The sequence below is a fragment of the Crocodylus siamensis genome, chromosome 2, assembly GCF_052110815.1.
Source record: "Crocodylus siamensis isolate JL-2025a chromosome 2, ASM5211081v1, whole genome shotgun sequence".
NCBI lineage: Eukaryota > Metazoa > Chordata > Crocodylia > Crocodylidae > Crocodylus > Crocodylus siamensis.
In genome coordinates this window covers 11,841,528-11,864,628 of record NC_143396.1, presented here as the reverse complement: position 1 = coordinate 11,864,628, position 23,101 = coordinate 11,841,528, and the positions used below count along the sequence as shown (strand labels likewise).

Here is a 23,101-nt window from a genome sequence, read left to right as displayed (position 1 = left end):
CCCTTGATGTTATCCAACGCTTGCCCTGTTCTCTGCAGGTAAGGTCTCAAATCAGCTGGCATTACAGCCATTAGCCAGTGAGCCACGATCACCCCCTGGTGTCAGGAACGAGCTAGTGAATCCCATTAGAGCTCATTATGCAGAGAACTGCCCTTGTCTAGCATGGTTCAGGGCCCCATGGGGAGTTTTTCAGAGGCTCTGGACTTTGATGGCAAACTGCTATGCCAGCTCCAACCTGGACCCTGTGATTCTCACTGCTTATTCCTGCCATTAAAGTATTTCCAACCCTTGTTGTCACCCTTTTCTCCAAGCTCATAATCCCACTGTTGATATTTCTGGGGTCATGTTCTTCTCCCAGGCAGCCCCTGCTGAGCGCCAGCCTATGTGCTCAGGTTTCTCTTCATGGCCTTCCTCACCTATGTGTAGAGCTGTTCTGTCCTGTCCTGCCCTGTCCTGTCCTGCCTCTCCCTGGAACACTGTGCCTGCTGAAGCATCCCAGTTTAGGAGTTTTCCCTCCCAGGAGGTTAGGTCTGTGCCCCACACCCTTGCATTGTCAGCCAGGCAGCCAGAGGCTCGGAGCAGTACAGGGAGCTCCAGTTCCTCTGCTCTGTCTTGCTTTCCCAAGAGACATCTGCCTTGCTTATTCCTTTGTCTCGCAAGCAGCTCCCCATGCCCATCTCTTCTGCGATGAGGGAGTGCTTGCTGACCTGTGCTCTTGCTCATCAGCCCTAGCTCCTCTCTCCTCATCCTGCAAAACAGTCCCTGTTCTTGCCTCTGGGATGAGGGTTTCCTTTTGTTATTACAGAGCTGTTCTTTTGCTATTTATTTCTGTATTTGCGGCTAGAGCTAGACCTCTTCAGTAACTGAGAAGCTGCTTCCAAGGGCGGAATGCATCTTTCCAGCAATTTGAGTGTGCTGGGGTGGTTCTTGCAATGGCCCCTTCCCTCCATCATGTGACCACCCCTGCATTCATCACCTGGGGAGCAGTCAAACTTGATCTGTGCCTAGCTGCTGCCTCCATCGTGGTCTGAGGTGCTCAGATTGTCTTCATTCTGCACAGATAGCACCTAGCACAAATGGCTCTGATCCATGACAGGGGCTTGTAGGTGATAGGCTTTCATGGCTGTAACAGGACTCATGTGTGGCTGGCCAGAAGGAGCAGTCAAGCACTCTCTGTGCTGCAGGAGCCTTCTCCTGGCTGGTGCCTGGCTTTGTTCTCGTTTCTTCATCCACTCTCTCATGGGGGTGTGGAAGGCACTGCTGGCTGTTTGTTCTTCTGTTACCACTAAGAGAAGTCTGAGGGTGTGGGAGGGGTTTGAGGGGCACGTGCTGAAGTGAGAACAGGAGACACTTCTGGGTGGAAGACCAGAGTGGGGCAATTTCAAGTGATGGCAGTAGTTCCTCTCCTAAAAGCCATGCAAGCAGTTGCTAGCCAGAACTCTCCTCCCTTTTGGGGGTGCCTGATGGCTGCAGCTTGCGGATGGTCTCGGCTGTGGTGGAGGTAACATTCCTACCCAGTCAGTGCCAGGCTTCCTCATCCTGCTTCTGCCCACCTGCAGGAAGCCAAAGATGCCTTGGAAGCCAAGGAGCGCTACATGGAGGAGATGGCTGACACAGCAGATGCAATTGAGATGGCGACTCTGGACAAGGAGATGGCGGAGGAGCGAGCCGAGTCCTTGCAGCAGGAGGTGGACTCCCTGAAGGAGAAGGTGGAATATCTCACCATGGACCTGGAGATCCTGAAGCACGAGATCGAGGAGAAAGGTGAGAGCAACTGGTGGGGGTGCCCCCTCCTAGGCAGACCTGTGCTGGAGATGCTGTTGTGATAGATGCAGCATAAAGACCTGGTGCAAGGGGGCTCACTACCCATCTCGTGGGGCCAGGAATTGCTCCGATAGCTCCTTCCACAGCCAGCTGAATGTTTTGGGCCCTCTATGTGCAGTTGGGTTTCCTGACCCCACCAGATAAGTAGGGCCCTCGGAGGCAGGCAGCTCAGTTGGGAGCAACAAGCCAGCATTCAGTGGCACTGCAGGACTTCCTGGATAGGCCAGAGCTTGCAGTCTCCCTTGCTTCAGGGTCTGCCGGCCAGAGCCTCACCATCGTGGTGTAGGTAGCTGGAGGGGAAGCTTCATGGGGGGCTTGGGCCTGGAGCACTGCACCTGCCACCATCTCTGGGGTGAGTCATATGCTGGCAGAGCACACGGGGTCTGTGCCTTTTGCTGATTCCACACCAGTTGCTTGGCTTGTGGACCCCCTGTGCACACAGGGCAGAACCAGAGCATCCCAGAGACTTCCTTTCCTTGAGTTTCATCATGAGCTTGTGCCCTTCTCTCCTTTACCAGATAAAGTGTAAAGGATTGCATTGGCCAGGCAGTGAGCAGCTCTGGAGCCCTGACATCAAGGGGCTGTCTCTGCCAGCAAGTTGGGGGCAGGCCATGTGAGGGCCCCCAGCACTGCTTGACTGAGACGGCTTGAGTCCGCATGAGGAGGAGGAAGGAGCAGAGGGACATGATGAGATGGGAGCGAGCAGCTCAATAAGTGGGGTCTTCATTGGGGAAGAGGGAACCTGGGGAACTAAACAGGGACCTGTTGTTCCACAAGTCCCAGGACATTAGAAGCAGGGGGCACTGCTGAAATTAGCATGTGACAGGTTTAAAAACAACAAAAGATGGGAGTTTTTTATGCAATGTGCAATGACTTCATTGCCCCAGGAAGGGTGGGGGCAGAGAGCTCACCAAGGGGCTAGACATAGGCCTGGAGGATGGATCTCTTCGTGGCTGTGGAACAGAATGGGTGGAGACGTTTCCTCTGGCATCTCTCACCCAGTGCTGGTGGGAGCCACTGGTGGGTATTGAACAGGTGATGGATCACTTGAAAGATCCGGTTCAGTGCTCTTCCTCTATGGCATGGACCCCTGCCACTGTTGGCAACGGGACACTGGGCTAGAGGGACCATTGGTCTGATCCGGTCTGGCCCTGCTGCTGCTGTTTTAAAAGGGACCGGCCAAGAGGAGTGGGCCTGTCGGGATGCAGTGCAGGTTGGCCGCTTCAACTTCTCATGCTCTCCAGTAGCCCTGAGAGGCAGGGGTCAGCTGCAGCGGCTCCAGCCAGGGGAGGGCAGCAACAGCTGTCCTGGTCCGCCAGCCCCTGCCCCTCGGCTGTCACATACACAAGTCAAAATCCCCTCTGCTTTGTAAGTGTTGTATGGGGAAACGACTGTGTTTTGCACCCATGCTGAGGACTCTCCTCCCTGCTTTTTCCCTCCCACAGGCTCAGACGGAGCGGCATCCAGCTACCAGGTCAAACAGCTGGAGGAGCAGAATGCAAGGCTCAAGGAAGCTCTTGTGAGGTAAAAGCTGCCCTCCCACAGTGTCCTCTTCCCGTGGGGTCCTGCCTTTGCAGGTTCTGCTGCCACTTATCACTGGGCCCAGGGCATGTGAGGCCTCTCGTCATAAGGTTTAGACTTGGTCTAAACCTGGAGGCAGACCTCCTGTGGCCTCTTCCCCTTCCCAGCACTGAGGCACCTTTCACTTTGGGAAGCATGGGAATGGGTGTGGATCTGGAGGCTCCATGCCCCAAGGGCCTGGATAAGTGTGTCCTGATGGCTCTGGACTGGCCGTCTGCAGCCGCCTCCTCCCTGGTACCCCTGCCAGGGGTCTCTGCAAACTGCTCTCTTTTGTGGGCTGGAGGCTGTGCATGTCTGCAGGAGAGTACTTGGGTAGCCCTTGGGCTGGGGCCAGGCCCTGCAAGGCCTCTGCAGGGCTGCTCTACAGTTGGGCGCTGCTGTTCTGCGTGGCAGTGACACAACGGGCTGGTGCTGCATGGTCCCGCGGGCAGGATGGTCCCAGCCACAGAGCTCATGGTCTGAAGGCCACGGGCAGAGGAAGGCTGGGGGAATGGGGGTTAGCATCACCCCAGTGCAGCCAAAGAAGAGAGTAGAGCCAAACCCTGGGGGCTGTCTGTTGCCCCTAGCTTCCCTCTCTCCCCAAGTTGGCCTAGCAAGTAGCCAGCATGCCGAGGTCTGAAGGACAGTCATCTCAAGTAAGATGAGCTTCCCAGCCCCTCTGAGAAGGGGAGCAGGTCCTCTGGAGGCCCCACAAACAGCCCAAGGAGAGCCTTTAGCTAAGCGTGGGGAGGTACAGCAGCATGTCTAGAGTTTGGAGACCAGCTAGAGAATGTTATTGCTCAGTGCAGGGGTGCTCTCAGCCTTATCCTCCCTGAGTCTGGTCCTCCCCACCCCCTGCTTCTGTCCCCATGTCCCAGGACCCTCTGCACTGCCATGTGCTGCAGGAGTGGAACGGTCTCTGCCCCAGAGAACTTGCAAAGACACCACATTCACCTGGTTGTCTCTGCTGTCCTAGCTTGTGCTTTCTGCCCCCCAGTTGCATTCCTTTGATATCACTTTGCTCCCCTGGGCTGTCCAGCCATCCGTCACCACTGCCCACCTTCTGTCCTCTCCTGTCTTCCACAGTCAGGGTTCGTTCAAGGACTGTTCCTTGCTTTGGGCCCTTTCCTACCTTGTGCCACTGGTGGCTGTTTTCCATGGGAACTGCTTCTACCTGCAGTAGAGAACAACCTCTTGGTGCAGAAGAAAGAGACCAGTGCTATTGCAGTGCTGTGGGCGAGACCCCTTTGTTGGGGAAGCTCTAGCTGGTTGCTGACTGCAGGCTTGCTTAGCAGTGCTCTGCCCAAGGGAGCCTTGCAGGAGGCCTTGTCTGTACAGTTCCACTGCTGGGTCTGGACAGATGTTCTCCAGCGGCTGGGTTTTATACCTCGGGATCTCCCTTGTCTGCTGCTTTCCTGGGAAGAGCTAGACTTGGAGCTGCATCCAGGCACAAGATGTCTGTTGTCGAAGCAAACTCAATCCAGTCTTCTGGTTTGGGTGTCTTCACTATGGGGTGGAGTGGCTTGAGATTCCTTGGCCCCCACCCCCTGGCTATGCCAGCCCCTCCAGTGTCCTTCTCAGGGCAGCAGGGCTGTGTCAGTAAGGAGGCACAGCCCTGTCAGTCCGACGACTGAGGCAGGATGTGCTGTTGGGGGAAGGGGAGGGCTGCTATGGCCTCAGTTCCCACACCTCCCTGCCAGTCCTGAGTACACATGCTCTGTTGAAGGATGCGGGACCTGTCTGCCTCAGAGAAGCAGGAGCACGTGAAGCTTCAGAAGCAAATGGAAAAGAAGAACACGGAGCTGGAGGCCTTGCGCCAGCAGAAGGAGAAGCTGCAGGAGGAGGTGAAGCAGGCAGAGAAGACCATCGATGAGCTGAAGGAGCAGGTGAGTTCCCTGAGGGTCCCAGGGGGCTTCTGGGCCTCCAAGAGCCACCGACCAGCAGATCAGCAACACTGCCTGCGGCCTTGGGGTGAACTGGGCACCGAGAATAGTGCTCTTGGCTGCTGCAGCCCCCAGCACTGCAGAGACCATCCAAAAGGCAAGCAGGGTGTCCCACAGGGCTCTGCCCCTCTCCAGCATGGGCCTCTGCTGCTGTTCCCGCTTGCACACAGCTCTCCAAGGTTACAGGCACATTGCATCCAGTGCATGAGACTCTTTAGTGCCTCTGGCGTTGTGTGACATTGCAGTCCAGCACCGGCTGGAAAGGAATGTGCCTGTGGGGCCTGCTGTTAGCCAGGCAGAGGGCACAGGGGCACCCCTGGAAGGCCTGTGGGAATGTCCGTACTCACTGCAACACAGCGAGGGCACTCCTGCACCTCACGGTCTCTCCCTGGGAGCTGACCTGCTGCTGCAGGTGAAAGCAGGCCACGCAGGGCCTGAACAGCAGCAAAACTGGGGCTGGCTCTTCTCATGGACATTATTTGGTGTTATGCTGGGTGGGGGAGAGAGAAAGAAAGACCAGGCCTGTGCTCTGCTGTAGAGTGTGAGCTCCCACACTGTGGGACAGCCGCCTGGGTGTGTACAGGCCTGGTCCCAGCTGCTGTAAGCGTCCAAGCCAGGTTCTCCACTGACTTGCTTGGGAACCTCAGCTCACTCTGTCCCTGATGTGTTTTTCCCCCTCTTTGGCTTGGACAGTCCCACTGAACTGAGCCCTGCCTCTGCCCAAGGCCTCATGGGCAACTCGCCGGTGGATAGACCGAGGGGCTGGACAGGCCAATCACTGCCAGTGTGGGAGGAGATCTTGAATCATCAAAGAATCCCAGAGAAGTGGGGCTGGCAGGGAGTTGCAGAGGTGGCATCTCCTCCAAGCCCTGCCTGAGGCAGAATCAGCCCTGTCCAAACAAGCCCAGACAAACCCCATGTCCCACCTCTGAGCAGCATGAAACAGTCGCCACAGGCACAGACCCAGGCATCACCCTCACCCCTACCGTCAGGAAAGCAGGGGGGCTGCGGCTGCCAGTGTCTTGCTGCTGCCGGGGGGTCATGGATGCTGCAGAGACCATAGGCCCAGGACAGGCAAAATCCCCCCCAGTCCAGACCAGTCTGAGCAGAGGGAAAATCCCTTCCTGCCCCAGTGCAGCATCTTGCTGAGCCTGAGCACAGGGGTGAGACCCTCCAGCCAGGACCCTGCAGGGTTGGTGCCAGCAGGAGCATTGGCACAGCCCAGCCCCCACCCCAGCCTGGGCTACAGCAGCACCCAGCACCTAAGGGGGAGGCATAAAACCCCCCTGACATGTGGAGCAGAAAGCCAAGGAAGGGGCAGCCAGCACAGCCAGTCAGGTTAACCCTTGTACATTCACAGGTGGATGCAGCTCTGGGTGCTGAGGAGATGGTGGAGACTCTGACTGAGAGAAATCTGGACTTGGAGGAGAAGGTCCGGGAGCTCCGCGAGACCGTGGGGGACCTAGTAAGTTGTGCAGCTATTGGGTTGTCCCTGGCAGACTCTGCCCAAGCTGTAGAAGGCTTGTTGCTTTCTCTGCCTGGCTACTACACTGACCTGCAGCAGTGACACCAGTGCCATGCAGGTACAGCCCATCTACGGCAGCAAGTGCTTTCTGAGGTGGGCCTCTCAGCTCGCTGAGATTGGGGGTTGTCCCAAGGCCCTGTCGGCCATAGTCCCTGCAGCTGGTCTCTGTCAGCACATACAGGCTGTCCCTTCCACCTCTGGAGCACCACTTGCCTGGCAGGCTGTGCTGTATAACCAACCCCTCCTTTTTCGTGCCACCCCAGGAAGCCATGAACGAGATGAACGATGAGCTGCAGGAGAATGCCCGTGAGACAGAGCTGGAGCTGCGGGAGCAGCTGGACATGGCCACGGCGCGGGTCCGCGAGGCCGAGAAGCGTGTGGAGGCTGCACAGGAGACGGTAGCTGACTACCAGCAGACCATCAAGAAGTACCGTGAGCTGACTGCCCACCTGCAGGTACTGCCCCCCACCCCTGCAATGCCTGGGGACCTGCTCCCTGGTGTCTGTGGGAAGGGCAGGCAATAGCACAGTTCCCTTCATGGCAGCAGCCCCTTGGGGGAAGAGACATACAGTCACAGAGAAGTGGGGCTGAAAGGGACCTGCCGATGTCACATCTGGTCCAGCCCCTGCCTAAATTGTCCTGTACATCCCATACTCTGAATTCTGTGTAAGACGACCATCAGCTCTGACCCAACATAGACATCACACTCTAACCTGCCACAGGTGAAGCAGGGGGACTATAACAGCCAACATCCTGCTTCTATAAAATGTTCATAGTATCATAGTGCTTAGGGTTGGAAGGGACCTAAACAGATCATCAGGTCTGACCCCCTGCCCCAGGCAGGAATGGGTTCTGGGGTTTCACAGTTTCATAGTTTCTAGGGTCAGAAGGGACCTGAGTAGATCATCTAGTCTGACCCCCTGCCATGGCAGGAAAGAGTGCTGGGGTCAAACGACCCCAGTAAGGTGTACATCTAACTGGGGTTGTATCACCGCAGCCAAATATCTGTCCAGCCTCCCCTTGAAGACCCCCAAGGTAGGAAATAGCACCATCTTACTTGGGAGCCCATTCTAGAGCCTGGCAGCCCTAACTGTAATGTTGTCATTATACACTCAAGGAACCCCAGGCAGAACCCGTGCCCCTGCTGCAGAGGAAGGAAAACCTTTCCACCTGCACCCAGTTTGTACCATCCTGTACCTGTACCAATCCCTTCCTGCCCCCAGTGCAGTGTCGTTCTGTGTCTGAGCACAGGGGCAAGACCCTTTAGCCAGGACCCCGCAGGGTTGATGCCAGCAGGAGCATTGGCACAGCCCAGTCGCATCCCCAGCCTGGGCTGCAGCCAGCACCCAGCACCTCTGGGGAAGGCTTCAGACCCCCAACACATGGAGCAGAAAGGTGGGTAGGGCAACCAGCACAGCCCAGAAGCCTGGGAGATCCCCACAGCAGAGCACAGGCATTGTTGTGCCTTGATCGTCCCTACCCAGTGCCCATCCTTTCCTGGTGTCTCTCCTACTGCCTCAGTGACAGGGAGCAGAGCTCAGCAGGCAAGAGCTCTGTCAGAGGAGAGGGCATCCTGGCAGAGACCTCCTGCCAGACAAACAAACAAGGTTCTCAGTGCCTCAAGGCTGGGTTCCTGGTGCAGTTAGTCATACAGCCAGCTGTGCTTTCAAGGAAAGCCTCTTCCTCACTCATATTGTTGACCTCTGCCTTGCTCCCCAGCTGCTCGTCTGGCTGCTGCCCCCCATGGGCTGAGGCTTGGACAGAGGAGCCCAGGCTGCAGTGCAGGACACTTTCCAGCATTTAGGCCCTTTGGAGTCATGCCACCCTCCCCTGACAGCTCAGGCGTAAGGCTGTCAGAGCCCTGGGCAGAGGGACCGTATGTGTCAGGACTACAGGATTCAGTCATTGGGAGGGAGTTGGTACCACTCAGCCTTGCTGCCCTGGAAGCCTGGTTTCCCTTCTACTGCGCATCCCTGGCAGTGTGCCTGGGGCCAATCCCTGCATTCGGCGCCCCTGATCACCCCTCTTCTGTCTCCAGGATGTGAACCGAGAGCTCATGAGCCAGCAGGAAGCATCTGCTGAGAAGCAGCAACAGCCTCCCCCAGAGATGTTCGACTTCAAGATCAAATTTGCGGAGACGAAAGCTCATGCCAAGGTAGGGCTGGCAGGAGGGTTGCATCAGGACTGCACCTGTGGGGTGTCAGCACGTGCTGCGCCTGGGGCCACTTCTCAGATGCAGGCATGAGTGGCACTGTGCTGTGGCCTGGGGACAGGATGGCCAGGGTTCCTGACCTTGCAGCAACCCAGGTTGGCTGTGTGTCCCTTGGCTGTTGCAGGCCTGGGTCCTTATTGGCTGTTGATGCCCTTGTGCACAGGCAGCCAGAGCCCTGGAAATCAGCACAGCAGTTTCACTGAAGAGAGAGTGAGCATCGTGCCTGGCTCACCCCTGTTCCCCATGTGTGGAAATGGAGCCCTGGGCCTGTGAGCTGTGGGGGTTGTGTGCACTGTAGGGGGTTAAATGTGCCCTTCTGGCCTGAAAAGAACACCTCCTGAGGTTTCCCCAGAGCAGAGGCACATGGACACGTGCAGATGTTATTGGTGCAGATGTTTCCTGAGTTGCTACCAATGCACCCCTTCTGCTGCACCTTTGACCTTCCCCTTTGACCCTCTCACAACCCCCCAGCATAGCAGGGCCTGGTCTGGACTGGAGCCCCCCCAGGCATTGCTGCAGCATAGGCAGTCAGTAACAGCAAGGAGTCTCCTTCATGGCTGTGGTTGTAGCACTGGGACCAGAAGGGAAGGAGGCTCTGGCTCTGCTTCTGGAGCAGCTAGGGAGCATGCTTGCTGTCTGGTACCTCAAGAGCCTACCCAGTGCTGTGCTGGGTCATAGCAGCAGTCCCAGTAGCCTGTCTTTAAACCCCAGCACTTGCCTACCTTGTGCACCAGCCTGCAACCCCTCTCCTGCCTCCTCTGGAACTTCCTAGCTAGGTTCTGGCTGCTCTCCCCCCTGCAATACCTCTTTTATTTTATGTCCTCTCTGTATGGAGCCCCACAAAGTCCTGGGACCTTCTGGTCAGCCTCCTTTGGGCTGTGGCCAAACTCGCCATGGACCAGGCTGGAAAGGAGGGGCTGGTTGGAGGGAAACCAGGTGCCTGCAGGGCTGTCTTCTCCTCACCCCTCCAGGCAGGGCTTCACTGAGTGATGTCCACAGGTTCCTTGGAAGCGCAGGGGGCACTGGCTGGGGTTCTCAGCTTTGTGTTCCCCCCTCACAGCCCTTGTTAGCAAGCTGTGACCTGTGCTCCCAGTCCTGATTTTTCATGTTGTGTCCCAGGTACTCAGGTGTTATGCAGTTAACAGCTGAGGGGGGGCTTCTCATTTTCCGGTGGGCCTAGGCCTAGGACCTACATAACAGGCCTGGCTCTGACAGGTACAGGAGCAGATGCTTTAGGAGGGAGCTCATGGAGCAGGGAATCTCTAGAGCCATCTGTCCCTGTCGGACCCTCTCTGACCACCACCAGCATTGGTTTAGTAGAGGTGCCTGTGGACAATCCCTGACTGTTCTCTGTAACGGCTGTGAATGGCTCTATCATCCCTGAATGCATCTAGTCCAGTAGTGCTGAATCCCCAGCCTGCAGGCTGAATGCAGCCCATGGAGCTGTCTCATCCAGTGTGTGGTGTGGAGCTCCCCTTGGGTCTGAAAATTTGGTGTCTGAGGAGCAGTAGCAGTGGTAGTTGCTGTGGCTTCCAGCAGACACAAGGCTGGATCTGGCCTGCAGCCTGGCCCTACAATACTTACCCCTTGGGTGTTCCCCGAACTACACACTTTCCCTCATTAGTCTTCAGCCTGCTTCTTGCTAACATACTTGTGGCAGTGTGGGGGGCATCTGCAGTGCTCCCAGCCCACTCTCAGGGACCCCTTTGGCCTTTGTGCATCTCCTACAGGCCATTGAGATGGAGCTGCGCCAGATGGAGGTGCATCAGGCCAATCGGCACGTATCCCTCCTCACTGCCTTCATGCCAGACAGCTTCCTACGGCATGGGGGTGACCACGACTGCATCCTTGTGCTGCTGCTCATCCCGCGCCTGATCTGCAAGGTATCTGGGGAGGCATTAGGGAGTGTGGAATGGGCTGTGGCCAGCGTGGCGATGGGAGGGGGGCACAGGGAACGGCTCTGACCGGCACTCTCTGGGAACAGGCTGAGCTGATCAGCAAGCAGGCGCAGGAGAAGTTCGACCTGAACGAGCACTGTGCAGAGCGCACAGGCCTGCGGGGCGCACCGGGTGAACAGCTGAGCTTTGCTGCTGGCCTGATCTACTCCCTCAGCCTCTTGCAGGCCACGCTGCACAAGTATGAGCAGTAAGTATCACACCATGCTGCTGGCAGCCTCCTGTTTCCCCCAGCTGAGGCCCCCATCCAAAGGGGATGCCCACAAATCTCCCCATCTCCATGCCCTGCAGGGCGATCCCAAGGCTGTGGCTACTCTTCCAACAGAGCTACCCAATCCCCTCTGAGAAACCCAGGACAGCTTAGGCTTTGCAGGTCTCCTCTCCTGAGGTTCCCTCACCTGCAACCCCAGCTCTGCTGCAAACCTGGGCTCCCATGATCCCTTCAGGCCTGGGCTTCACGCAGCCCCTCTGTGGGGCTACCCTGCTCTAGGAGCCCAGCTATAGGAACGTAGGGTCTGTGCACCCAGAGCTGCATCAGTGAGGCCCTCTGTAAATGGTGCCCAAGGGGCTGGTGCTGACACCTGCACCCAGGCCCTGTCGCAGCCCTGTGGCCCATCACGGCCTTGCTGACCACATGCACTGCCCTGCCGGCAGGGCCCTGACCAAGTGCAGCGTGGAGGTGTACAAGAAGGTGGGGATGCTCTACCCAGAGATGAGTGTGCACGAGCGCTCCCTGGACTTCCTGATTGAGCTGTTGCACAAGGACCAGCTGGATGAGACCGTCAACGTGGAGCCCCTCACCAAAGCGATCAAGTACTACCAGGTGGGACAGGGCTCTGTGGCAGGTGGCTGCTGGCCCTAGGCCTGTCTGCGTGGGTGCTAGGTTGGGTTCAGGGCATCTGTGAGCTGCTGGGATGGGACCAATGAAGCCTGCTGGTAGTTTGCTGCAAGGGGGGTGTTATTTCCAGTTAAACCTGTGCTACAGGAGAAGTAGCCAAGTGCCCATCAGTGACCGTTTCCCTCTACTTGCTCTCTGCCTCCTGAACAGAGAGAGTTCACAGTGGCTGTCACCGGGTCAAACAGGCCCGTGTGTCTCTTTTCCGGTGTCCTCAGTACAGAAAGACATTTTGGGGAGACGAGACAAAGGGCGCATCCAGCTGCCTCTTGGCTGGGAGCTCTGGGCTCCATGACCTTGGATGCAGGGGAGGGAGGGGGCTTAAGCTTCTGCAATCACCGCTGCTTTGCAGGCTCCTCTCAGTGTCAGAGATGGACCTAGACAAGGTTCACTGGGTAAATCTGATATATTTTATTAGACCAACTAAAATAGTTGGAAAAATTCTTCTTTGCAAGCTTTCCAGTACAAACACTCTTCTTCAGGCAGAGGTGGCATCATGGATACAACCCAACACCCCAGAGACATACCCAGAACTTCCCATCCTCCCCTGGGGCTCCGCAGCCAGGTGGAGATGCCTATGTCAGTGCAGCAAGCATTGCCTGGCTGGTGCTGCAGGCCCCACTCCCAGCACCTCGGAGTCAGCAGCAGCTGGTAGTTGCTCTCCTGCTTCAGTCTCTTCCACAGAGGGCTCCTATCAGTCCTGATTCTTCCATGGTGCAGCTGTTCCACTTCCAATGCCTGCTCTCAGCAGCTGGGTCTGGCCTGTCTCCTCACTGGCAGAGAGCATCAGCTTTGTGCTCTCTTGTCCTTTCTCACTCACAGCTCTCCCTTTGGGGCCTTCATGTGGGGGCAGGTTCTGGTGCCTGGCCTCCTGCTGTCCCAGGGCTTTGGTGAGGCCTGATAGCTGGCACTTGGCTGAGCGCCTCTGGATCAGCTTCTCCTGCTGAGAGGCATTACCTGGCTCTTGCTTCACTCCACATAGTCTTGTAGATGCTGCTAATGCACACAGTGTCCTCCCCACCCCTGATGCTCAGCCCCAGGGAGCTGGGGAGATGATTGAGGGCAGTCCGTGCTCTTGTTATCTGGGATTAAACTCTAGTCGCTCATATTGTCTTTAAAGGTGACCAAGATGGGAGCACACTTTAATGTTATAGAGGTGCAGTATTCACCTTCTTCCCAGGTCTCTGCATAGCCTGGGGGCTGAGGATATGATGGAAGGTGGGGCAAGTCAGCTTGCTAGGGTGGTCCAGGGCACTAGGGACTCCAGCAGTCACTGACTGTCTGCGTCCTGCTAGTGATCATGGGCAGGTGTCTTCTGGGATGTCTGCTGGAGGAGCTGCTCCCTGCATACTAACATGTCTGGTCTTCTTCCAGCACTTGTACAGCATCCACCTGGCTGACCAGGCAGAGGACTGCACGATGCAGCTGGCAGATCACATTAAGGTGAAGAACTAGCAGGAAGGCCTGGTCCCAGGGCTGGGGCACTGAGGAGGATTCATGGCTTGGGCCAGTAGACTTTGAGGAGCTGCTGGTGCTTCCAGAGTGCAGGGAGCTCTGGGATATGTCCTCCTGAGACACAGCCCAGGCCCACTGCCCTCTGTCCCTGTCCCTTCTCTCCTGGGCTTAGCATCTGCTCAGGTCCCTCACTGTTCCCCATTCAATGGTGGCAGGTGGAGGGGGCATGGATTTTACCAGCAGGGTAGCAGGAAGAACAGGGAAGTCCCGTTACCCTACAGGTCTCCGGATGAGCTGGAAAAGGCAGTCAGAAGGGCCGAGAGCCAGGCTGCCAAGCTTCCAGAGCACGCCTGTCCTGGGTGCTGCAGCCAGACAAACCTCATCAAGTGCCCAAGCCCTTCTTCCTCAGAGCAGCCCCGACTCCTGTGAGGCTGGAAGCAGCGAGGCTCTTTGCCCTGAACCCAGGGAGCCCTGGGGTGGCCTAGAGCAGCAGCCCATCCTGCCCAGCCCTGAGCTAAAGCCTTCGTTGTCTCTCCTGCAGTTCACCCAGAGTGCCTTGGACTGTATGAGTGTGGAGGTGGGCCGGCTGCGCTCCTTCCTGCAGGTGAGCTGGCATCCTGTCCCCCTTGTACCGCTCTGAGCCACCCCTGGCTGGCACAAGGCAGCTGTGCTCCATAGCAGTCAGAGCTATGAGCTCTTGGGACAGCACTTGGGCTGTCAGGTGCTCAGTTCTCTTCCCCTTCACCTGCTCTCTCTAGGCAGGTCAGGAGGCTTCCGACCTTGCCATCCTGCTCAAGGACCTGGAGACCTCATGCAGTGACATCCGCCAGTTCTGCAAGAAGATCCGTCGCCGCATGCCTGGAACAGACGCCCCCGGCATCCCTGCCGCGCTCGGCTTTGGACAGCAGGTGAGGCCACCAGCACTGAGCTGGGCAGGATGCAGGGGGATGCCTGGCACACAGGGGACACCCAGACTGCTGGCCACAGGGCAGAGGTCCTTGCCAGCCTTGACATCAAGTGCAATGTGTTGCAGTCATCTGTCTCAGTGCTGGGGAGGTGCAGCCTCCAGAGAGCAGACGTCCCAACGTACATTGCTGTAAGAATATTACAGCTGCCATGGGCTGGGTCAGACTCCAGGTCTGTCTTGCCCGGTCTCCTGTGTCCCACAGGGGCAGAGAGTAGAGGCTGGAAGGAAGAGTAACCTGGGTCTGAGCAGGTTTTTCCCCTGTTCTTCTCTCCTGCAGCCTTCAGCATTGAGGGTGCAGGCAGGTCTGATGCAGAGGCTGTGCCCCTCACTCCCTGCTCCAGAGCCCCCAGTGCCCCTTTCCTCCAAGCACACATCCAAGCCCTTGTGAATCTGACTGAGCTCTCAGCTTCCCTCACATCTGGTGGCAACAAGTGCCACCCTTTAATGCCACACTGGAGGAAACAGAACTTCCTGGTGTTCGTTAACAAAAATTGCTCTGCTTAACCTGAGCTGAAGGCAGCCGTCAGGTTGGGGTGGAACACGGTATGCTGGGACCTCAGCCGTGTGTGCGTGCGTGTGTGTGTGTGGACAAAAACAGCTGCAGGCTGTCAGGCAACTTGGAGCTCAGCTGGTGTATGAGGATGGCTCCCACGCACGCCCCTTCCCCAGTTTTGTGCTGGATTCCCTTTCCCCTGCCCTCCTTATTCTACTCGGCATCCTCCAGCCATGTGGCACTTCAACTGCAATGTGTTGTTAGCAGCACATTTCAGGCAGGAGATGCAACGGTGTGTCCCAGGAGAGCAGAGGCAGAGCACAGGCCCTGTGGGAGCTGCTGTTCTGGGCTCCACATTTTACAAAGGCTGTGGGGAAATGACAGAAGGTCCAGAGGCAACAACAAAGAGGATAAAGGGGTTGGAAGACAAGTCCTGGAGGAGAGGCTGAAGGAGCTCGGCAGGTTCAGATGGGGGAGAAGGTGCTTAGGGGGGGATGTGACAGCAATCTGCGAATCCCTGGAGGGCTGCCAGAGAGATGAGAGGAAGCGCCTGTTCTCTCCTGCTGCAGAGAGGAGGATGCAAACCCATGGCTTGAAGTTGCAGCAAAGGAGGTTTAGAATAGAGATCCAGAAAAACATCTTCACTGTGAAATAGTGAGGCAGTGAAATAGATGCTTAGGGAAAGTGCAGACTCTCCATCCCTGGAAGTGTTCAAGGAGAGGGTGGATGGGCACTGGCAGGGATGATCTAAGCATAGTGATACCTATTTTCTAACATGGGGATTTCCCAAGTTTCTGGGCTCTGCTGGTTGCCTGCCCCCTTTTCCTGCTGTGTCAGGGTGGTTTTTATGCCTCCCCGAGGCACTGGGTATTGGCTATAACTAAGGCTGGGGACTTCAACTGTGCTGTGCCGATTCTTCTGCTAGGAGCAAAGCTGGAAGTTCCTGGCTGGAGGGTCTTGCCATTCCACTTGGGGTCAGACCGACACTGTGAGCCAGGTCTGAATGCTCACGTAGGTTTTTGGCCAGAGTGCAGGACCTCCGTCTAACCCAGGAGGTGCACAGCCCCACCAGGGATGACGCCTTGTTGGACCTCGTGCTGGCCACGGATGATGACCTGGTGCGGGGGCTGCAGGTGCTCGACCACCTGGGAGACAGCAATCATCGCCTGCTGGGATTCACCATCCAGCGCAAGGTGGCAAAGGCATACAGTAAGGCAGCGGCCCTAGATTTTAGGAGGGCAGACTTCAACGAGCTAAGGAGGATAGTTGGAGAATTGCTGAGGTCCTGGAGGGGAGGGGAGCCAGGTGTCCAAGGAGAGTGGTCGCTCCTTAAGGAGACAATCCTCCAAGCCCAAAGGAAGGTAATCCCAATGAGGATCAAAGGGAGCAGGAGAGCACACGAGCCTCCGTGGCTCACCAAAAGCATCCGGGAATGTCTCCTTGCTAAAAAGGAGGCTTACACAAGAAGGGGTCATCACCAGGGAGGACTATTCTGCAGTTGCTCGGGGATGTAGGGGGGTATTTAGGAAGGCCAAGGCAGAGATGGAACTGGGACTAGCTTCCCAGATTAAGGACAATAAGAAGTCCTTTTTTAAATACGTAGGGGGTAAAAAGAAGGTCCCGGGTAATGTGGGGCCCTTGCAGGACGCGATGAGAAACTTGGTCATCGCACCAGACGGCAAAGCTAACATGTTTAATGATTTCTTTGCCTCCATCTTCCTAAGTAGGGACCAGAACAGCCACCTCCCTGCTGGGCCCCCCTCGGGCCCCAGGGGAGGCACACCTGGACCACCACGGGTTAGCGAGGATTTAGTTAGGGAGTTTCTGGAGGGGTTGGACGTATTCAAGTCAGCCGGTCCGGATGATCTCCACCCTAGAGTTCTAAAGGAACTGGCCGAGGTCATTGCAAGTCCCCTGGCACAACTTTACGAGCACTCGTGGTGATCTGGTGAGGACTGGAAGAGGGCCAACGTGGTCCCCATCTTCAAAAAAGGCAGGAAGGAGGACCCGGGAAACTATAGGACGGTTAGTCTTACCTCGATCCTAGGCAAGCTGTTTGAGAAAATTATGCTGGCACACATCCAAGAGGGGCCAGCAGGAGACTGCATGCTTAGGGGCAACCAACACGGGTTCATCAGTGGCAGGTCCTGTCAGACCAACCTGGTGGCCTTTTACGATCAGATCACCAGATCATTAGATGCAGGGGGAGCAGTGGATATAATCTTCCTGGACTTCCGGAAGGCTTTTGACACTGTCTCTCACCCTGTTCTCATTAAGAAACTGGGGGGCTGTGGTGTAGACACCCACACAGTCAAATGGGTCGCCAACTGGCTGGAGGGCCGCACCCAGAGGGTGGTAGTGGATGGGTCCTTCTCAACCTGGAAGGATGTGGGCAGTGGGGTCCCCCAGGGCTCGGTCCTCGGGCCCGCACTGTTCAACATCTTCATCAGTGATTTGGACAAGGGGGTAAAAAGCACCTGTTCAAATTTGCTGATGACACTAAGATGTGGGGGGACATGGGCACACTGGAAGGATGCAACAGGCTACAATCAGACCTCAACAGGTTACAAGGGTGGGCGGATGAGAACAGGATGGGATTCAACACAGACAAGTGCAAAGTGATGCACCTGGGGAGGAACAACCGGCACCATACCTACAGGCTGGGGAACTCCCTTCTCGTCAGTACAGGGGCAGAAAAGGATCTTGGAGTCATCACTGATGCCAAGATGAACATGGGCCGGCAGTGTGGAGAGGCAGTCAGGAAGGCCAACCGCACCTTGGCATGCATCCACAGATGCATCTCGAGCAGGTCCAGGGAGGTGATCCTCCCCCTCTGTGCGGCACTGGTCAGGCCCCAGCTGAAGTACTGCGTCCAGTTCTGGGCGCCGCATTTCAGGAGGGATGTGGACAGCATGGAGAGGGTCCAGAGGAGGCCATTTGCATGATCAGGGGGCAGCAGGGCAGGCCCTATGAGGAGAGGCTACGGGACCTGAACCTGTTCAGCCTCCAAAAGAGAAGGCTGAGGGGGGATCTAGTGGCCTGTTACAAACTAGTCAGGGGGGATCAGCAGGCACTGGGGGAGTCCCTGTTCCGCCAAGCACCGCCAGGAGTGAGCAGGAATACCGGTCACAAGCTGGCTGAGGGTAGGTTTAGGTTAGATATCAGGAGGCGACTTCACGGTCAGGGCAGCTAGGGTCTGGGACCAGCTTCCAAGAGAAGTGGTGCAGGCTCCTACCCTGGGGGTGTTTAAGAGGAGGTTAGATGAACATCTTGCTGGGGTCGTTTGACCCCAGTGCTCTTTCCTGCTATGGCAGGGGGTCGGACTTGATGATCTGCTCAGGTCCCTTCTGACCCTAGAAACTATGAAACTGTGCACTGGGGGCAGGAAGGGATTCCCCCCCCTTATTCAGACTGCTCTGGACTGGGGGGAGTTGCCTTCCTCTGCAGTGGGGGCAGGGCCTCAGCCTCTGGCATCCATTAACAACATTTAATAGAAGCGGGATGTTGGCTGCTGTGGTCCTCCTGCTTTACCTGCAGTAGGCCAGGGTGCTAGGTCTCTGTGTGTCAGGATTGAGGGCAGAGTTTAGGTTAGGGTTGTCTGGACTGGTTTGGACAGGGCTGATTTTGCCTCAGGCAGGGATTGGACTAGATGTGACCCTGCAGGTCCCTGCTGGCCCCACTTTTCTATGACTCTGAAAGGGGAGGTGGTGGCCTGTTCATCTGGTGTCAGGAAGGGCAGCACCTTGGAGATTGACTGGTTTAGAGAGGTTGGAGCTTTCCTAGGCAGCCATCTACTGCTTCAGATGCTATGAAAGGAGTGGCAGAAAGGGTTTTCTATAGTACAGAAAGAGAGATGGGGAGGGGACCCAGCTGAGAGAGGAAAGGGTGGACTGGATTAGGTTGGCTGAGATGAGGCAGTTGACACCGTGGGGGATCCTGAGTAAGCAGCTAGTCCAGGTAACCAGGAACCTGCAGTCTTCCTTGGGCTTGTGGGCTGATGCAGTTGTGTCTGAGGGTGGTTTCTTGTTCTGCAGTTCTGCACTGAGGTCAGTTAAAATATGTCCATCTTGGGGCAGCTTCTCAATAGTCGTGTCTGGAGCATGGAGAAATAATGTGACCTTAGAGTTTGGCACGCCTTGCATCTTGTGGGAAGGCATGCGCAGAAGGGGAGGGTGAGAGGAAAGGCAGGGCCGTGGGAGTGGAGTCTGGTGGCCGGAGTGTAAAGCCAGCAGTCAGGAGAGCCTTGGCTTCTGCTTCTGACTCTGCTTCCCAGCACCAATGCTGGCCTCCGTCAAACATCATCACTGTGAGAAGAAGTGATAACTTCTCCCGATAACCGAGTTTTCCTTCATGGGGCCTGGAAAGCAGCAAAGTCCCTGCCTGGCAGGCAGACACCAACCCTTGCCGTGCCCAGCTTGCTACAGAGCTGGGAAGAGCAAAGGCAAGGGCCACAGCAGGCCAGGCCAGAGGGGAGGGGGCTTCCTCGTCCTACCAGCCTGAGGCCTTGCCGCCCTGCCAGCTGCGACTCCTGTAAGGCTGTTCTCAGCGATTGTTAGCAGAGGGATAAAGCAAGAGGGGAGGTGTGCAGCTGGGGCACCTGGCAGACCTGGGGAGCAAGAGCTACCATTCTGCTGTGCTGGGGACACCGGGTGAGAGTGGGTTCCCTAATGGCTGTGTGCTGCTCTTCTCCCCAGGTGTCGGACACGCTCCTGGACTGCCGCAAGCACCTGACCTGGGTGGTCGCCGTGCTGCAGGAAGTGGCAGCCGCAGGGGCCCAGATGATTGCCCCCCTGACGGAGAACGAAGGGCTGCTGGCTGTGAAGCTGGAAGACCTGGCCTTCAAAGCCAGCGAGCAGGTGGGAGCTTCCCCACACACCCCTACCTCCAGGGACCTGCCACCCCTTCGCTTGAGAGATGCTGGGTCTCCATGTGCCCCGTTTGGAAGCCCTTTCACAGTGAGCTGGGCAACACGAGCAGAGACTGGGGACCTGCCAGTGACCTGCCTGCCACCTGTTCTCTGTCATGTCTCCCCTCCCCCTCTTTGGACGGGGTGTGTTCTGTGCCCTGTGGCCCGCGTGAGGGCAGCAGCCACAGCAGGGCACATGGCTGCAGTGGTAGCAGTGCCATCGGCACAGGAGCACCTCAGGAAGTAGGGTGACCTTCTCCCCATCCCTGCAGATCTACGGTGCCCAGGGCATCAACCCGTATGAGTGCCTGCGGCAGTCCTGCAGCATCCTCATCGCCACCATGAACAAGATGGCCACTGCCATGCAGGAGGGGGAGTACGATGCTGACCGGCAGCAGATCAAGGTGGGCAGGGCTGGGCCTGTCCCCTCCTCCCCTGGGCAAGGGCTATGTGCCATTGGCACTGGCATGGGGAGGGTCTCCTGGGGTTGGGGCTGGCTGAGGTGAAACTGCAGGCCCTCCTGGTATGGGGGAGGAAGGACTGAGGGAGGTGCGGTGTGCATTGTTTCCAGACTTCGGCTTTGCTGAAGGGGGGCCAGTGTGCCCTGTGAAGAGGGAAGGGGTGCTCGCAGCAGCAGGGAGATGCTGAGGGTCTAAGCCTGGCCTGGGTGGACTGGGGCTGCGTGAGTGCTCACAGCTCTTGTCAGCGAGTGGCCCCAGCCGTGTGGCATCCAGCATGGCGAGGGGCATGGAGGCTCTGACGCTGCCCCCACACTGAGCCAACCCCCCTGGGCTGGGCTGGGCTGTGGCGGGTTCAGGCAACTGTCTGCAGGGCCCAGGTCTGAGGAGACGTTCCCAGGGAGGCCCCTATCCCCCTGCTCTGCACTGTCTGACCACCCTTGGCTTCCACTGCAGCCTGCTCCCCCTGTTGACCTGCGGGCAGCCGCACTGCGGGCAGAGATCACGGATGCCGAGGGGCTAGGGCTGAAGCTGGAGGACAGGGAGACAGTCATCAAGGAGCTAAAGAAATCACTCAAGATCAAGGTGAGCTCAGCTCTGGCCTGCTGCCAAGCCTCCATCTTACCTGAGGGCCAGTGCAGAGTCTCCCTCCTCTGGGCACCCCGCTCCCCCTTCCCGGTGCTCTTCTGGCTCGCTGCCTGTTGGGCTCTGCCTCCTTTTGGTCTTGCTCAGAGGCCAGTGGGGGGCACAAGCTGCCTGGGGGCTCAGCCATGAAGGACCTGCACCGGCTTTCTTTTGAGACAGCTGTTGCAAGCATGTAACCCATTCCCAGGTGCTAGTGATGCTATGTGCGGTCATGGGCTGCATGTGGAGCATGAGCAGGAAAGCAGGGGGTGACGAGAGGTTCCCCAGGCATTGCAATCCCTTCTCCTCGTGCTGTCTCTCCCGCCTGGGCCTGAATGCACCCCCTCCAACCCTCTCCCTCCCCCCCGCAGGGCGAGGAGCTGAGCGAGGCAAACGTGCGTCTCAGTCTCCTAGAGAAGAAGCTGGACAGCGCATCCAAGGATGCGGACGACCGGGTGGAGAAGATCCAGACCAAGCTGGATGAGACCCAGACACTGTTGAAGAAGAAGGAGAAGTAAGTGTGGGCAGGACTGTCCTGGCTGGGTGGGGCTAACGGGCTGCACCTGCCATGGGAAGGGCCGTGGACCAGGTCCTCTGCACCCACAGTTGGGATCAGCTCTGGGTCAGTACAGAGTGTAGTATGGGATAAGCGGAGGTCCAGGACATAGAAAAACAGAGTTGTGGGGCTGGCAGGGACCAGCAGAGGGCACATCTAGTCCACCCCCTGCCTGAGGGAGGATCAGCCCTGTCCAAACCAGCCCAGACAAACCCATCAGCTAAATTCTACATAAGACTACCCTCAGCCTTGACACAGCTCCAGGCATTGCCCCCACCCCTAGAAAAGCAGGAGGACCATGGCTGCCAATGTCCTGCAGCTGCCGAGGTGGGGTGGGGGATTCATAAATGCTCCCCAAGCCGAGGCCGTGCCCCCGCTGCAGAGGAAGGCAAAACCCCCCAGTCTGGACCAGTCTGAGCAGGGGGGAAATCCCTTCTTGTCCCAGTGCAGCATTGGTTTGAGCCTGAGTGCAGGGGCAAGGCCCTCCAGCCAGGACCCTGTGGGGTTGGCCTCGGCAGGAGCATTGGCTCAACCCAGCCCCATCCCCAGTCTGGGCTGCAGCAGCACCAGTGCCTCTGGGGGAGGCATAAATACTCCCTGAAATGTCACTGGCAGGGAGGGCTGGGCGGGGCTGGGCCTGGGGGCAGTTCTTAAGAGGAGCTGTGTCTTTAGTGCTCTCCTAGGGAAGGCGTAGGCAAAAGGTGCTTCCTGCATGCCCCAGGGCTTTGCTTTGCCCGCCTCTTGCCTGACACAGGTGTTAGCTTGCAGCATGTGAACTCCACAGTCTTACCAAGTAAACTGGAAGTCGCAGGGAAAGGAACATGTCTGCCTGACAGACCTGGGAGAAATGGGAGGCGGCGGGGGGGCGGGTGACCCAGCCATATGCGAGGTGACAGATTGCTGGATGAGCTCCACGTGTCACTGGAGGACCCCTCTGCTGGGTCAGCAGGAGTGCATAATTGGGGCAGGGGGCCTGGCCAGGACTTCTCTGGAGAAAGGCTGGGAACATCTCAAGTGGGCCCATGGCTGTGTCCCCCCTGCAGGGAGTTTGAGGAGACCATGGACGCCCTTCAAGCGGACATCGACCAGCTGGAGGCAGAGAAGCTGGAGCTCAAGCAGCGCCTGAACAACCAGTCCAAGCGCACCATCGAGGGGCTGCGCGGCGCGCCCGCCTCCGGCATTGCCTCCATCGTCTCCGGCATCACGGGGGGTGAGTGCCCTGTCCATGTGCCCCCTGCCCATAGGTGAGCTCCCACGGCTGTCCCACGGTGCCTGGACATTGGGGCAGGAGCACAAGGCCAAGGGTGCGGAGCCCTGGAAGAGAGAGAACCCCTGACCCTGCTGAAGAGGAAGCCCGCAGGCCCTGCCCATCAGCTGCAGCCCCTCCCTGCTCTGCACTGGGCTTAGCTGTCTGTCTCGCAGTTGAGCAGGCTCACCCACCTGCTCTCTGTACCCACTGAGCCCAGAGACGAGGCGGGAGAGGCCCCCAGCACCACTCTTAAGCTGTGTCCTCAGCCACAAGGGGCCCCTGGGTATTCCCCACCTCATCCCGGGGTCTGGGGCCTGCTGGGTGGGGCAGGAAGCAATACAGTCACAGTCTCAGAGCCCTCTGCTCCCTGGGCTGCACTGGGGGCATTGCCCCCACCCCTGCAGGGGGACAGGAGAGCCTGCCCCACAGTGCTAAAGTGTGAGGCCAGTTGGCTGGGTGCTTGCTGGGGGACTGGGCTC

The 23,101-nt window shown here is 57.6% G+C and overlaps 1 protein-coding gene across 12 annotated transcripts in view; it reads left to right on the top strand.

Annotated features, from left to right (window-relative positions):
* Window positions 1-23,101, top strand: part of DCTN1 (dynactin subunit 1) — a 119,164-nt gene that overhangs the window by 89,387 nt on the left and 6,676 nt on the right. For all 12 annotated transcript variants that reach the window (XM_090035187.1, XM_090035186.1, XM_090035188.1 and 9 more), the window contains 17 exons: window positions 1,560-1,764; window positions 3,270-3,348; window positions 5,111-5,270; window positions 6,688-6,792; window positions 7,116-7,307; window positions 8,891-9,007; window positions 10,795-10,947; window positions 11,049-11,209; window positions 11,674-11,842; window positions 13,289-13,357; window positions 13,911-13,973; window positions 14,128-14,277; window positions 19,524-19,685; window positions 20,008-20,139; window positions 20,650-20,778; window positions 21,189-21,331; window positions 22,417-22,583. In XM_090035187.1, coding sequence (XP_089891313.1) covers window positions 1,560-1,764; window positions 3,270-3,348; window positions 5,111-5,270; window positions 6,688-6,792; window positions 7,116-7,307; window positions 8,891-9,007; window positions 10,795-10,947; window positions 11,049-11,209; window positions 11,674-11,842; window positions 13,289-13,357; window positions 13,911-13,973; window positions 14,128-14,277; window positions 19,524-19,685; window positions 20,008-20,139; window positions 20,650-20,778; window positions 21,189-21,331; window positions 22,417-22,583 — 2,356 coding nt within the window. The remainder of the gene's footprint in view (window positions 1-1,559; window positions 1,765-3,269; window positions 3,349-5,110; window positions 5,271-6,687; window positions 6,793-7,115; window positions 7,308-8,890; window positions 9,008-10,794; window positions 10,948-11,048; window positions 11,210-11,673; window positions 11,843-13,288; window positions 13,358-13,910; window positions 13,974-14,127; window positions 14,278-19,523; window positions 19,686-20,007; window positions 20,140-20,649; window positions 20,779-21,188; window positions 21,332-22,416; window positions 22,584-23,101) is intronic.